The sequence below is a fragment of the Arachis ipaensis genome, chromosome B9 (genome assembly GCF_059453495.1).
Source record: "Arachis ipaensis isolate K30076 ecotype BB chromosome B9, ASM5945349v1, whole genome shotgun sequence".
Lineage (NCBI taxonomy): Eukaryota > Viridiplantae > Streptophyta > Magnoliopsida > Fabales > Fabaceae > Arachis > Arachis ipaensis.
This window is the reverse complement of record NC_142444.1, coordinates 4,213,591-4,228,765: the sequence shown is the minus strand read 5'-3', so window position 1 is coordinate 4,228,765 and position 15,175 is coordinate 4,213,591. Positions and strand designations below refer to the sequence as shown.

The 15,175-nt window shown below is 32.0% G+C and overlaps 1 protein-coding gene and 1 long non-coding RNA gene across 2 annotated transcripts; both read left to right on the top strand.

The window, feature by feature from the left end:
- The first annotated feature begins 1,674 nt into the window (after positions 1-1,674).
- Positions 1,675-4,093, top strand: LOC148543559 (F-box/kelch-repeat protein At3g23880-like). The gene has a single exon (XM_088500612.1). The coding sequence runs from the start codon at positions 2,740-2,742 to the stop codon at positions 3,937-3,939; it is 1,200 nt and encodes a 399-aa protein (XP_088356738.1). The 5' UTR covers positions 1,675-2,739; the 3' UTR covers positions 3,940-4,093.
- A 1,110-nt stretch (positions 4,094-5,203) lies between these two features.
- On the top strand, positions 5,204-9,636 carry LOC107616523 (uncharacterized). The gene is made up of 3 exons (XR_015900181.1): positions 5,204-5,403; positions 5,612-8,773; positions 9,340-9,636. It is a non-coding gene; the product is annotated as an uncharacterized LOC107616523 (long non-coding RNA).
- The last annotated feature ends 5,539 nt before the right edge of the window (positions 9,637-15,175 follow it).

The window sequence follows — 15,175 nt, the reverse complement described above, 5'->3', positions numbered from 1 at the left end:
AAATAAAACATTCAGCAAACAACTCGAACCGTTCGAGTTCACTTTCACAAAAAAATATATACAAATCGGACGGTCTGATTAGCTCCGGCCAAATTCAAATTCTCTTCCCAACCAACTCGGATTGTCTGTTTGGTGGTCAACTATTTTCAGAACAAAGAAATCGCATGGTCCAATTTTTTTCTGTCAATTATTCAGAAAAGCCTGTCCTACACCGGTGTCTAACACCTGTATTCCCCATAACCAAACATAACTCACACACTGGTGGCGTAGAGTTAAGCCCCACTTTGGTCCCTGAGATTGGCGAGTTGCACTGAATTAGTCCTCGAGATCCCAATTGCACTAAATTAGTCCCCTAGATTCGAAAAAATGCACCACATTAGTCCTTCTTCCAATTTCCGTCACCGGAGCACTGACGCCGTCAGTGACATGGCCAGTTCTTGCCACGCTGGACCCAGCAACGATTAGATGACATGACAATAAATTTGATTAGCTCCAATTTAGTCCTTGTCCCCTTTTATAACCAAGATTTTTGCCCTAACTTCTTCCTCTTCTTCTTCTACCCACTTTTCTTGGTTCTTCGTCTTCTTCCTCACTGTGCAGCTTTATGGGTTTAGGATCATGAGTGCAAGTGGGAGCCAAAGTTCCCTGCAATCAAACAGAAGGATCTCCAAAGGAACCAGTAGAGCATCGAGTGTTCCAGAGTGGTGTGGGTGTGGCTGCCGCCCTGTTCTCCGGTGGTCCACAACAGAGGCTAACCTTAACAAAATCTCAACTAATAAGAATTAACATAAATAGATATGTAATAAAAGCATTAAATTTTTATGAATAACTACAAAGTGATTTCTATCTAATCCTTGAAGAAATTGCCAAAAAAAATTACCAATAACCCATGAACTTGATAGATTTCATTATCACAGGAAACGGTAGATGATGGAAATTGAAAATACCTGGTATCCATGAGAAAGATGTCCACCATGAGAAAGATCAAGTGCCATGATTCTGTCATGAGGTTTTAGCAAGCTTAGAACAATTAGAACAACAGGCCAATGACCAACAAGATGAAATAATGTGCAATCAACAAAGCCAAATAAAAGGGTATACCAATATAGTTATTGTGCAGTTACTTCCCCATTTAGATGGATCCAACCTAAATGCCTTGAGAGCACGCTTCTGACATAGTCTTTCTGCCATATCAATGTACCTTGAGGAAGAAAGGCAACAATTTTTTAATTGGACTAGAAGAAGGAGTCCAATAATAAAATCCAAAATGCTAGCCACTGTATATTATTGTGTTTGTTGAATTATCGAGAGGTGAACGAACACAAAGAAGAAAAGTGAGTGACATACTCATTTCCACCATAATATCTTGCACCAGGATATTCTTCGTTGTACTTGTTAGTCATGATTGAGCCAACAGTTTGCATTATAGAGACTGAAGTGAAATTCTCTGACAGTATCAGTTCAAGCCCCTTCACCCCCAAAAAAGTGATATTTAGATAAGTCATTCTAATAAGTACAAGCTACTGAAAAAAGAAAAAAAAATGAGTTCCAATCCTTATGTAATGTTCTCCCTAGGTGCGGTAATTTTGAACAGAACCACGATTAAAACAGAAATAATTTTATTGTTCCATGATTTCTGCAATCACATTGTACGCAACAATTGTAGCTGCATAAATGAAGAGTCTCATGACCAATAACATGTATGTAAATAAATTACCTTCCATTGCCTAGCTTTTTCGAGCTCAATTATATCAGCAATTTAAGGATCAACAACCTCAAGTGGGGCATTCAATTGCTTTGGCCACTGAAAATCTCAACAATTTGAAATCAAAACCATCACACTACAACCACAATTAACCTTCTTTTTTTCCTATAGTAGAGATGAATTGAAGTGATATCTTACTGTAACTCTTAGTCTCTCTTTGTCGTAGATAGCTTCAGCAGGATTTGTTGGTTTTGTGATGTTGGGTGGTGAAGTGTTATCAGCTAGGGTAGTGGGCTTATTGCCTTCGATGGGTGCTGATTCTTCCACCATTGAAACAGAGCATAAAAAGAAACTCCTAAACACAGTTCCACAAAATATCAAAACAAAATCCTAACACAAAATCAGCTTTAAAACTTGTGAACTGACAATATACAAAACACTTAACCGTGATCAACACACATCACAGCATTCCATTAAATTTGAAAAAAAAAAATTTTCATCCTCACTAACTTCAGTGACGACACAGAAGATCCTGTATTAGCAAACATACTCTTCCGACAACTGCACAACGAACGTCGTGTTCCAATAGTCTCGAGAAATCCTATTGCAACCACCTGTTGCTATTTTGGGTCACTCATGGAAGAGAAATTTTTTTTCTGCACTGATAGAGAAGTAGAAGACGAAGAGTAAAAACAAAAAAGGGTGCCTAATGTTTTATTTCTCATCACATACAAACGAAGTCGTTCAAGGGGTGTTTAGCGCCAAATTAAAAACAACGTCTTCTCATTCTATCTAGCGTAGCAAGAACTGGCCACGTCACTGACAGCGTCAGTGCTCCGGTGACGGAAATTGGGAGAAAAACTAACGTGGTGTATTTTTTTGAATTTAGTAGACTAATTTAGTGCAAAATAAATAGGAATTGGAAATAGTCAAGTCAAGTTGAAACTATACTTTAGTGCAGTCGGGAAGTTCAAAGTTTGGGAAGCTAAACCTTTTCGCCGTCGTAGCTGCCGTTAACCTCTCTTTAAGTTGTTATGGAGCAGCCACATGATTATTACGAGATGAAGAAGAAGCCTTTAAGAGTCACCATCAACGCCCCGAAACGGCTGCTGTCTTCGACGGTAACGCAATCGCAGCCGCTGCCGTTCCTTCCGGATGAACTCATCAGAGAAATCTTACTGAGGCTTCCGGCAAGGTCACTGCTTCGGTTACGGAGAGTGTGCGGTTTATGGAAAACCCTAATTTCCAGCTCCCAATTCGCCAAAGACCATCTTCAACATTCAACTGCCGCGGATCCAAGTTTGAGTGGGCCACGAGTTGCTTATCATCATAGTTGCCACTACGGATTCGGAGATTTCTCCTTACGCTCCTTGGTCGAGAACCCTTCCAAACCTACGGAAGTCGTTCTCTTCGAGGAGAGACGTAACCACACAGTTATTGGCTCTTGCAATGGATTGCTGTGCTTTTATGATGTTGTTGGCATCAACATCTTTTTCAGGTTGTGGAATCCCTGTACTGGATTATTGACAACCCCATCGGTGGAACGTGGGGATTTCTTATCCGTTTTCGGCTTCGGCTATGATCATGTGAATGACAAGTACAAGCTTGTTGTGGTTGTAAATCACATGGGGTATCATACAACCAAAATTCATACATTTTGCAGCAACCCTTCCAAGAGAGCCATTCAAGGTATCCCATTTAGCAGCATAAAGGGTGATCGTAAAGGGGTATTTGTGCCTGGCACCGCTACCCTTAACTGGATCCTGGATTGCTTGGTTTTTTCCCTTGACTTGGTGAAGGAGACTTTTAGTGAGTTTTCCCTGCCCCTCAGTGATCCGAATGATAAAACCTTCAACTTCCCACGGTTATGTGAGCTGAGGAACTGCCTTGCATATTGTTATAATCATGAGAAAACTCATTGGTTCGTGTGGATCATGAAGGAGTATGGAGTGCCTAAATCTTGGACTAAATTGGCCATCATCCCCTGCCTTCCGCGTCTAACTGATCATCATTTACGTCCATTGTATATCTGGGGAAACAATATTCTTGTGGCGGTTGCATCAACTTCAAGGATAGTTCTGTATAATTTGGATAATGGTAGCCTTGAATTTCCTGTATTGAAACCTACTCCTTCAATAGGATTGTACGTCTTTATTTATCACGAAAGCTTAGTTTCACCACCATATCCTCGCCTTCCAATTAGGTCATCCCAAATTCAGTTCATCAAACCCTAGCGGACAAGCTGTCTTCTGAATGGTTTGATTTTAGTCAACTCCTATGCCTTCTTTATGAGTTTTGACTTCTGAGAATTTATCTGTTCTTACTGCTTTGCTAATTTTGTGATTATTTATCTAGTTTTTTACAAAATTATACTACCTGTTATGATTATTGCCAATTTCATATTCACATGCCCAGGCTGGATTTGTAGGATTAACCATCATTTACTAGTGTTCCTTTGCGCTTACAGTAAATTTATGCTTGTGATGAAGATCTGACCTTAGATTCAAATCTATTATTTTAGGGTAAAATTAAGGGGGAGAGAATGTAATATGTAATTTAATGCGTACCATTTCCTTTTAATTTTGTTGTTTTTGGATCCAAAACTGGATGCTTTACCCGTTGAACCAGATGAAATATGCTGATAATTGGTGTATGAATGATTCATACCATAGTATTGGCATCTTCAAATTATGGATTCATGGTCATAAATGATTCTTTTATGACTAAACAAAATCAAAATTGATACATTTTTATTGTTTATTTCTTGTGATAAATAAATGATTACCAGCTTTCAGTGATCAACATACTAGGCAGTGGGAAAAGTGATATATTGATACATTTGTTCTCTCTTGGTGGTCAAAGAAATGATATGAACTTATGAGGTACCAACCTGGTGATATAAGTTATCTGTTATTGATGAGTATTAAAAAATTGGAGCTTAAAACAATTGGAAGAGTTGATACGAGATTTTACAAACAAAACAATAAGCCATGTCACAAAGAAAAAGAGCTTTCATATCTATCTATCTATCTATCTATCTTCCTATATACAATCGGAGAACAGTAGATGGTTAGTTGTGCGACAAGTGTACAACCATATATCTATCTTCCTACATATTGAGTAAACACAAATGGAATGGCACTTCAAAATACAGAGATTATCAGCGGTAAGGAAGAAGGAGCTCACGGTGATGGAAGGAGTAGAATGGCGGTGGTCGGTGCTGCAGTTGGGAAAGCGTTTGGTGAAGAAAATAGTAGACGACGGCAGAGGCTCCGAGTTTTTTTTGGCGAGCAGCAGAGATGAAGAACAATTAGTCAAGGTGACGGTGGCTGTTGATGCAGCGTCAAGTAGAAAGAACAGCGGCAGTGGTGAGTGGTGTTGCAGCTGTTAGTGAAGAAGGAGTAGCTGACAGCAAGTTGACGACACCGATGAAGAGAACGGAGAGCTTGAGATCCTACCTTTGGTGGTGTTACAGAGGTAATTCAAAAAAAAAAAAAAACAGAAATTTATTATATATATATTTAAAAAAATGACAGAAAACTATTTATTTATGTTTAATCTGCTTCTGTTTTGGCTGGAGGTTGAAGTTGGACTGGGTTGGGTTGGCAGAGGAGTTAATGGTGGTATGGCTGATTTGGAGTGATTACGACGGCACCCTTTCCAGCAACTTCGAATCATCTTCAACCGGTGCATATAAGGTATCTATTTTTATTTGCTAGGGTTTTATTGCTGCTTTCTAATTGTAGCATAAGCTTAGCTTGGTCCAACTCACAGAAAGTCCTAGCCTTAACCTTGCATAGTTTGCACTTCTTCATATTTACCTTCTCAAATCTTGATTTTGTTTTGATTCTCAAATTAGAAAAATATCTTACTATTTTTATTCTCTGTTTGTTCTCTTCTTCGAAGGGTGAAGGAAGAAGACGGAGAAAAAAAGAAAGCTGTAGGTTACGTTGCCTTATATTATAAGTGAGAAGCTTGGGTGGTGTTGGAAAGCATTATCCAACTGCCAAATGGGTTGTCATGTCTCAGAAAAAGAAGAACAAGCACAATCAGTAAGGCATAAACAGTAAGTTTAGGCGCTGATGGCAAAGAGAACTCAGAAATATGTAATGGTGGTTATTTGGGCAGGAACCACATGTGATTGATTGTGCTTTGTTTTGTTTGTACATCTCACAATTAGTGATCCATTCTTGGTGGTGTTGCCGAAGGGGATGGATTAATAGTTGTTGGATAGACTTCTTTGATCCTTTTGATGAGTCAAGTATGTACCGAATGATCTTAAAAAAATGGTGAGCATAGCAGCGCATAAAGAAGGTAATATTTTACAACCGATCCACACCTAATTTTTTATTTTTTATTCTTTTGGCATTTCATCTGCTGCATATGTTCAGTTTAGATTGCCAATTAAAATCGAAGTATATCCAAACTCAGAATTGAGAAATTTAATGTCAGCTGCTGACATTTTTCTTTTTTAATGTTAATTGGAATCTCTTTTTCTTCTTGTCTTCCCCTCTCCTTTTCTTTTTTGGTGTTTCGATTTGGTTGTACAGAGCATATAGGATAATAGGAACCAAGACTGCTGGACAAATCAGGAGCCATGCAGAGAAATTCTTCACAAAGGGTAATGGCTACCTTCTCATCTTGATCATATGTTAGGAATATGTATCTGTCCTTTTAACTTGCTGATGATTTATTTAGTGGTTTGGTACATCACTTTGTATACTTTAATCAATATAATCCACCTCCAGCGGCATCAAATAATTTTGTATCTAAACTAATGCTTTGGAACTTAGAAGGATCTCACATGAAAGTTAAGTAAATCTGATAAATTGACCATTTGTAGAAACATTCAGAGCAAAAGTGGTTTTTTTATGTTCATGTTTTGTTGAGAAAGTTGTGAGCACTTTTTAAAGTCTTTGATTCGATAAATCATTTTCAAAAAGTGGATGTGAGGTTGGGGACTTGAGGTAGATTATGTTAAGTTTTATAGACGTGCTTCAAGGATTATGCATTGAAACCTAGAGCTGTGTCTCAAAATAAATTTTAAAAAAATTCCATGGAAAATTAGTTTTTGTAAGTATATAATTAGATGTGTGCTAATTTAAATACTTCACAAAACCAATATTTTTATGTTGAAACCTGGAAAATGTTATGTTGATTTTCTTAATTTTAAGTTTGATGGGAAAGGCTAATACACAACCAGCATATGATACTATGATCTCATTTTTCAAATGCATCCAGTCATAATTTGTTATGTGGTTTCTGGATATAGTATTGTTATTGAAATAAAAACTACTCGAGTCACCAAATCCTTTCTTGAAAAAACAAACCAAGTTCACAATTTCGAAAACTGACATTTCAGTTTCTAAGATCCCCACTTGTACGATTATCTTATTCTTAGAAACAAGTAGAGTCATTATAAATGGTCACAAAGCTACACAGTAACCAGACATATTTGATGAAGATAATAAGCCTACTTGGGGGGAAAAGAGGTACGTGCATGGTGATGAGAGCCGTAATTTTTATTATTACAAGACAAGAAATTGATGAACTCATCCATAAGAAACTGAAAATAGATTAAAGCTTTGCTACTGCATTTCTTTTACTTTATTTTTTCTAATTTTTCTATAAACAAATAATCTTGATGAGACAATACTTGGTACTGCTGCTGCTTTCATTTTAAGTGAAATATTATTTATGGATTACAATATAGGTATGCAGAGCTGAGTTGAAAAATAGAACTCTGAGTTTGCTCATTCCACAATTATACACACCAAAGCCTAATGATAACTGAATGAGACAAGTTATACAAGTTCTACAGTTTTATATTTGTATTGAAAAAATTAGATGAAGGAATTGTTTCGTTACTATCATTATTGAAATTAAAAATTAACTAATATATCAATTCAAAGTCTGATATGTTAGAAAAGGTTGGATAATAAAAAGTTCTCTTTTACCATTTTTTTTACTGACTAAAGTTTAAATAATAATATTTACTAGGATACTCAATAGTAGGCAGCAATTTTACTTCTGTTCCTGCTCAAGCTTAATGTTCTAAGTGAGAATTACTTCTTGAGAGTTGCATGTTATTACTCTTTTGTACTGTGAAAAAGTTGGCAATGAAAGTAGTTTTTTTCTTGATATTCCTTTTTTTAAAGGCCTGATAATCATGCTATGATAATGCAGCTTCTTTGCCATAAGAACACTATGGAGAAAAATCCTTTGCAAGCTGCTACGTTTCCTAAAGGATTTGAGGTCTACAACCATCCGTCCTTTAATTTTCTTGACACTTCATTTTTCTGATTCTTGAAAATTATATACTTGATGGTAATCAGCAATAATATGGAGTATAGACACAAATAAAAAAAAAAAAAAAAGCTTTTTTTAAGCTTTTACCAAGACATGGGATAAGATACTTTTCCTTTTGATCAATGAATTTTGTCCAATATGCAGAATTGCATTTATGAAATAGCCATGTCCCAGGATGATCCTAAACCACTAAATATCCCCTAGAAGTATTCTGAGAGCTGAACCACAAACATGGCTGGGCATCAATATTGAACATTTTTTCATTATCCTATGATACAAATTTATATGTTGCATGAGATGTCTTTTGGACATACTAAAGACCTTAGGTTTGACAGCAATTGTATTCACAATCTGTCATTATCTTTTGAACTCTTCTTTCCCTGATTTGGCATGTCTCATTTGGTTATCATCAGGCTTTGGTCACAGATATATGTGATAAAACTCTTTACTATACATGTATAACTGCTGAAGTAATTGAGTTCTACCAATTGTTATACAGACTTATGTAGCAATAGATAGAATTGTTACTAATCCTCTGTGCTAGCCCTTTAGTATTTGCAGGTTTATTTTATAATTCTGTTTATCAAATTTGAAATATATGCCTATTTATATTTAATTTTAATAAATGTAGTTGACTTAATAATCTCTATTTTTATTTGTATATACCCTAAAAAGCACATGCTTCATGACCTGTCATAGTTAGAGATGAAAAAATGGCACAAATAACTGAAGTTGGAAGGAGAGGGTCATGCTATTAAGGTATATCTTTTCGTTTAGAGTTATTATCGATTTTTACTATATTTATTCCAAATTCCGGTTGTAGCTTATCAATCTTAGTCCATGTTCTCTAGGAATTTGTAAGCATAGAAATTTAAATAAAATTCTTAAAAAGAAATATTAAAAGTAATTGCAAAGAATTTCTTTACTTAATTGTTCTTATTGATGACATGATTGGGGTCATGAATTATTTATTAAAATAACTGTTCTCATGGTTTATTAACATATGATTGTTTACAAAATGCAACTATGGAATATAGGTTATTTACATGACTAAATTTACTGGTAGAAAGGTATAGTTGAACTAAACCTTTTAAAATTAGGACCTTAAGTGATGGTCACAAATTCTTTGATTAGTTATGTACATGAACGAAGTCTTTGATATGCTTTAATTAATAAAATCATTATTTTATTACTTTTCTACCTTTGAAGTTTGGAATATTATTTCTTTAATTGACATCCACATTATGAAAGGCCATACCACTGAATCTGGTTCAGTTCAATCTAACCATTTTTGCTTTATCTCTAATTTTATTTATTATATATAGGAGAGGTTGGCGAAGGAGAATGTTTTGCTTTCAAACACTGTCAGGAAGCTTAGCAAAGATGTCTATAAGATGTGAATTATTACTATATAATTCTGTCTTTGAATGAATAATTCTTAGTTCCTTGGCTTTATTTAGCAATTTGCTAAAGGGTTTAGGGGACATATCCAATTCTAATTATCTCTCTCTGAATTTTTAGGTCTTTAGATTTTTTGTTTTAGCAGTTTTTGCTGTAAATGTATTCTTGTTAAACTGTGGGCTTGTGTTCTTATAAACTTCATGCCTTGCTGTTTATGACAACTATCGAAGCATATAGCATACTTGGAAGATTACAACAGGCTAAGGCCTTTGAGTTACAGAGGAGCTGATGTGTTTCTTTTGTGTTTTTCTCTCATCAGCAAAGCCAATTATGAGAATGTTTCCAAAAAGGTTTTCTTTATGATTTTGAGATTATTAATAATTAGCATCCGTCACATTTCAACAAGTCTTTAAGAAGAATAAAGATTCTTGAATTATTAATTAACAGTGGATGCCTGAGTTGAGACATTATGCTCCAAATTTGTCATTTCCATTTTAACATGATCATAACTGCTACCCTAATTAGAGTTCTCGTCAAACTAAAAATTCAGATCAAAATTTACTAGTTGGCTTTTTGCACTGTCATTTATGGAGCCATCCACGGCTCTCCCAATGAATCAACTCTTTAGTAATATTGTTGTTTTTATTCTTTTTTCTTATCTACACAATCGCAGAAGTCAACCCATCCTTTCTTCTTGCAACCTTTGCATCCAATTCAACCTCTTCCTGTCATCAAATTTTATATTAGAAATTTTAAAGAAAAATGAAGCTAGATTTATGCAGAGTGCATGAATCAATTTGACTCAAATCCATTAATAAAAAAACCAAAGATATTTAATCGTATAAAATGAAGAGAAAAAACTTATTTAAAGCTTTGTTGTTGAGTAATACTAAAGATATTTAATCGTATAAAATGAAGAGAAAAAACTTATTTAAAGCTTTGTTGTTGAGTAATACGATATACCGAAATTAAGAGAGACATAATCAAATTAATTATATGAGAGTGATAGAGTTTAGATTTTCGTGAGAGTAATGATAAATAAATTTGAATAAGAATGGCAACATTACCCAAGTGTATGAATATCCACTCTATATTTGTTCGAGATGTATCACTCATAGAGTTTATTTAGTTGAAATTAAGTTTATAAATGTTTTAGTATGTTTGACCAAATTTTAATAATAAAACTAAAAATAATAGATAAATTAAAAAATATATTTTTTTTAGAAATTAAAATTTACATCTTTTCTTAAAATATTTAAAATAAAGAATAAAAATTTTTATATTATCTTATTTAAATATAATTATTAAATAAAAATATTTTTATATAAAATATTCAAACATAAAATTACTGTATTTTAAAAAAGAAATTCATAAAAACTCACTCAAGTAGTCAAGTCTTTTATGTTACAAAAAAATAGCAGGATTAATTTTTGAATTTCGTTTGGTTCAAGGTTTTGAAAATCGGACCGGCCGGTTGGACCGATTTAATTGCAAACCGGCAATGCAAACGATCCGGTTCTTTTCCAATAACTGCCGGTGAAAAAACTGCTAAGAAATCGGTGAACCGGCCGAAAACCGGCCGGTTGGGCCGGATTGATGACCGGTCGGTTCCTCTAAAACGAGGCCGTTTTTAATCTATTCTATTATATAAAAATCAGATTTTTGCACTTAATAATGGAGCTGATGTGACATGCTTCTGAGAGTGTTTCTCGATTTATTTCTTAACTTATTAAATACAAGTTATTACGATAAACTAACTATATCAACTAATTGATTTGATTAGATATTTAAATATCATATATTTTATTATAATTTATATCAATTTGATTTGGTAATATTTTCTAATTCATTTATTTTAATATTCTGTTAATATTTTTTAATTTAATTCTTTTAATTTATTAAACCAAATTTATTGTGTGTATTAATTAATTAATTTGATTAATTTATTAGTCATTAAATAATAAATTTATGAATAAAATAGATAATTGAGATATTTTTAACTAATAATTAAATCAAATCAAATCAAATAATATATATTAAGCTAAATTCAAATCATGTGAATTAAAGACTAAATTAAAATAAGATAATTTCTTACTTATTCAAGTTGAGTGCAATAAATACAAATTAATTTTGTTAGATAATCATAGTTGTCTGGTCTACTATATATAGATGGCCACACAAAATTATAAGAATCATAATTTTTATTACTCTTGCTATTTCAACTCTTTTTTTCTTCTTCTTTTTTTTTTCTTTATGTATAATTTCTTTTATGTATAAATGTACCCAAAATGAGAAAGTATGGATGAGTGTTTTATTGATTGTTTGTTTGATGAATATATCTCAATTTAGGCATTCTACTAATATGGATGGAAGTTAACCTGTAGCAATTCAAAGTGGCCAATGTATTTTTTTATAGTATTAGATATAATAATATTTGTTAAAATGAATATATCCATTGTAATAAATTTTTTTTTCAATTATTATATTTTTATGTTAGTCGTGTAACAAGATAATAAAATAGGTTGACTTTAATATCATTAGAAGCTAAATTTAATGGTTCAAACAAGCACCACTAATTATGTTAAAAAAGTAATTTGTAATAATAATGTGATTTACATATTAATTTTTTTTGAGTAAATTCATTTCAAAATGTAGAAATTAGACTCAATTACGCTAAAATTTTAAAGGTAATCAGAATTTGGCAACAAATTTAACACTCATTAAGGAAATAAATTTATTTATGATTATTTTCTAATTATAAATAATAACAATGTTTTTCTTGAATTTTTTAACAAAAATATATCTTAATTTTTGTCTTTTTATCTTTTATATTCATTGATTATACTAATTTTTTTATAGTGTATTTTTATCAACTACATGCATTATTTTTCTGCTTTTTTTTTAACTTTTTTTTAATTATTTTATTACCTTATTTTTAATTATTTATTTTAATTTCACTCCTCATATGTTTATTGTATTTCACTTCATCTTAGCTTCAATTTTATAGTTAACTTTCAATTATATAAAATTCAATAGTTTATTTCAAAACATGCTTAAATATATTATCTATTATATATAATCATTAGGATAAACAAATAAATATAAATTGAATATATAATTTAATTTTAATTTAAACTAAAAACTAATTGAATTGTCAGAAAAATAGCAACCAATTTTATTTTTAATTTTTTTATAATTTATTTAAAGGTAAAAATCTCTCTATAACCACTAACATCGCCGATAACAAAATTATAAGTCTATATAAAATAAAAATAAAAAGTATATATAATTTTAAAGTTATTAATTATAAACTATGGACAAATTTTTTTTAAAAAAAATTTATGGATCAACATGTAATTTTTTTATATTTTTATTTTTTTTTATTTTTTAGACTTATCAACATTTAAGTTGTCTATACATCTCTTCTCAAAATATTATGATTTCACAAGTTATAATATGTGGAGTAAATCACCTTTATAAACCATTTGCAAACCAGTTTTACGTATATCTACCAAAGTAAAAAAAATTACGCGCATGTCTCAATTTACATATCTATATAAATTAAATTTATGGAGTTCGAATTATGTGTTTTCGTAGTAAATCGAATCTATAAGATTCAAATTACTTGGATGCTATCTATGTGCTACTAAATTGAATGAAGGAGATTCGATTTACAATGAGTTTGATTACTATTAAGTGAGTATAAATCGAACGTTATTACTTTGATTTAGCATAGACCATATAAATCGATATTTATAGATTCGATTTAGTAGGGGATGACATAATTCAAATTTATTGAATTCAATTTACTTTCGAATCACAATGTCAAGATATTCGAATCCTATAGATTCGATTTATTACTTATTACCCTAATTCGAATTCATTAAATTCGATTTATATAGAAACGTAAATGGAGATAACTAGGTAACGTTTTTGGGTTTGGGGGATTTAGGTAATTTTGGGGTGGCTTTGGTTTATCAACATAAATTAACCTAATATGTGATATTAGTTATTGTTATATATATATATATATATGAAAAATGTGACTTATTTATGCATTGTTTGGATCAAAAAAATTTGTAAAAAAATAAAATGCTGGAGAAGAAAATAGATAAAAAAAATTAATTTTTTATTGTTTGGATCAACAAAAAAATTGAATGAAAAACGTAAAAATGTATGTGGAGCTCATGCAAATTTTTTCTCTTCAAAGTTGCGAAGAAAACTTATGCAGAAGTGCAAACATGGATTAAAATACAGAGTTACCATTTGAATTATAATTTATATATAATATATAAAAATATTAATATAATTTTACTCTATTATAATTTTTTCTCTTCTTACTTTTCCTTTCATCCAAGTAAAAGAAATTTTTTCCTCTATTTTCTTTCCATTCATTTTTTCTTCATCTAAACACACACACAAAAATATACTTTTCTTTTCATTTTGTTTCCTCTCATTTTCTTTCTTTCTATTTTCTTTCCTCTTATTTTTTATCTTATATTCAAAAAATAACTTAGTGTTTATCTATTTATCTTCTATTAATATTGTTATAACAAGGATACATGTGACTATATAAAAAAGATATAACATAAACTTTGATTATCTGAAAATTTATTGAGTGGTTAGAATAACTCCACGTCACAAATCAATGATTGATAGCAATAGGGATGATCACAAAAACAGCCAAAAAAAGTATTTGCAGGGATTACTCACATTTTGGGCTAGATAGGAACTCGTGAAATCCTCACGACCTGCCACCCGAAAATGGATGGGAACTTCGGGTGGCAAACGAGCCAAAATCTGGCGGGCTGACCCGCATAACCCGACAAAAAAGGAGGGTTGGGCTGGAAATTTAAGACTGCCAAATTTAAAAAGCCCACCTACCCTGCACCACCTAATCCATGAGCTTTGGCGGGCTTCGGTGGGATGGTGCAGGTTTTTCCGCTGGGCAAAGCTTTTATTTTGTCAAGACCATTTTTTTACAAATTTCTATGATGTTATTAATCTACAAGAGGATGAAGATGATAATTGATGTTCTAAGTTATATTTTGGATTATGTTTTTATGTTTGATTGATTATAAACTTGAAGATGTTTAATTATATATTTTGGACAATATTTGTTTTACTTTGGACAATATTGATTTTATTATTTTGTTTCAAAAAATTTGGTTTATAATTATGTTTATTACATATTTATAATTATAATTTTTTTATACTTTTAGAAATTATAAATTTATTGAAATTATATATATTGTTTAATATTTAATAATTTATAAAAAAAAGGAGAGCCCGCCAACCCGCCAACCTACCATTAGGCGGGACGGGAGAGAAATTTAAGACCGCCTTACTAGGCGGGGCGGGGCAGGTTAGCCCACCAGATCGCGGGCTTTTGGCGAGACAGGACGGGTTTTCCTATTTGCCACCGCTAATGGAGACACAGACGTAAGTAGCCGCCCCATAGAATAAAATTATTAATTTATCCTAATTTATATATACATAAATTCATCATTTCTTGAATTTAGTAACCTTAATTTCTGCCTCCAATTCGAATTCTTTCTTTTTCTTTCAGATTCATTCTCAACTTCGATCCTCTCTCTCTAACTCACTTTCTCTGCCTCTCAAGTCCGTCACTACGTCGCTCAGTATCGTTCCAAAAATTATGTTATGTTATTATGTTGGAATATGTTTTTATGTTTTCTCCTTTTGAAATGTTATTTTTCATAACGAATATGTTATAAATTGTGTTGAATTATATTGAAC

Excerpts from the sequence above, each read along its gene's own strand:
- LOC148543559 (XM_088500612.1), top strand. The coding sequence starts at position 2,740 with ATGGAGCAGCCACATGATTATTACGAGATGAAGAAGAAGCCTTTAAGA.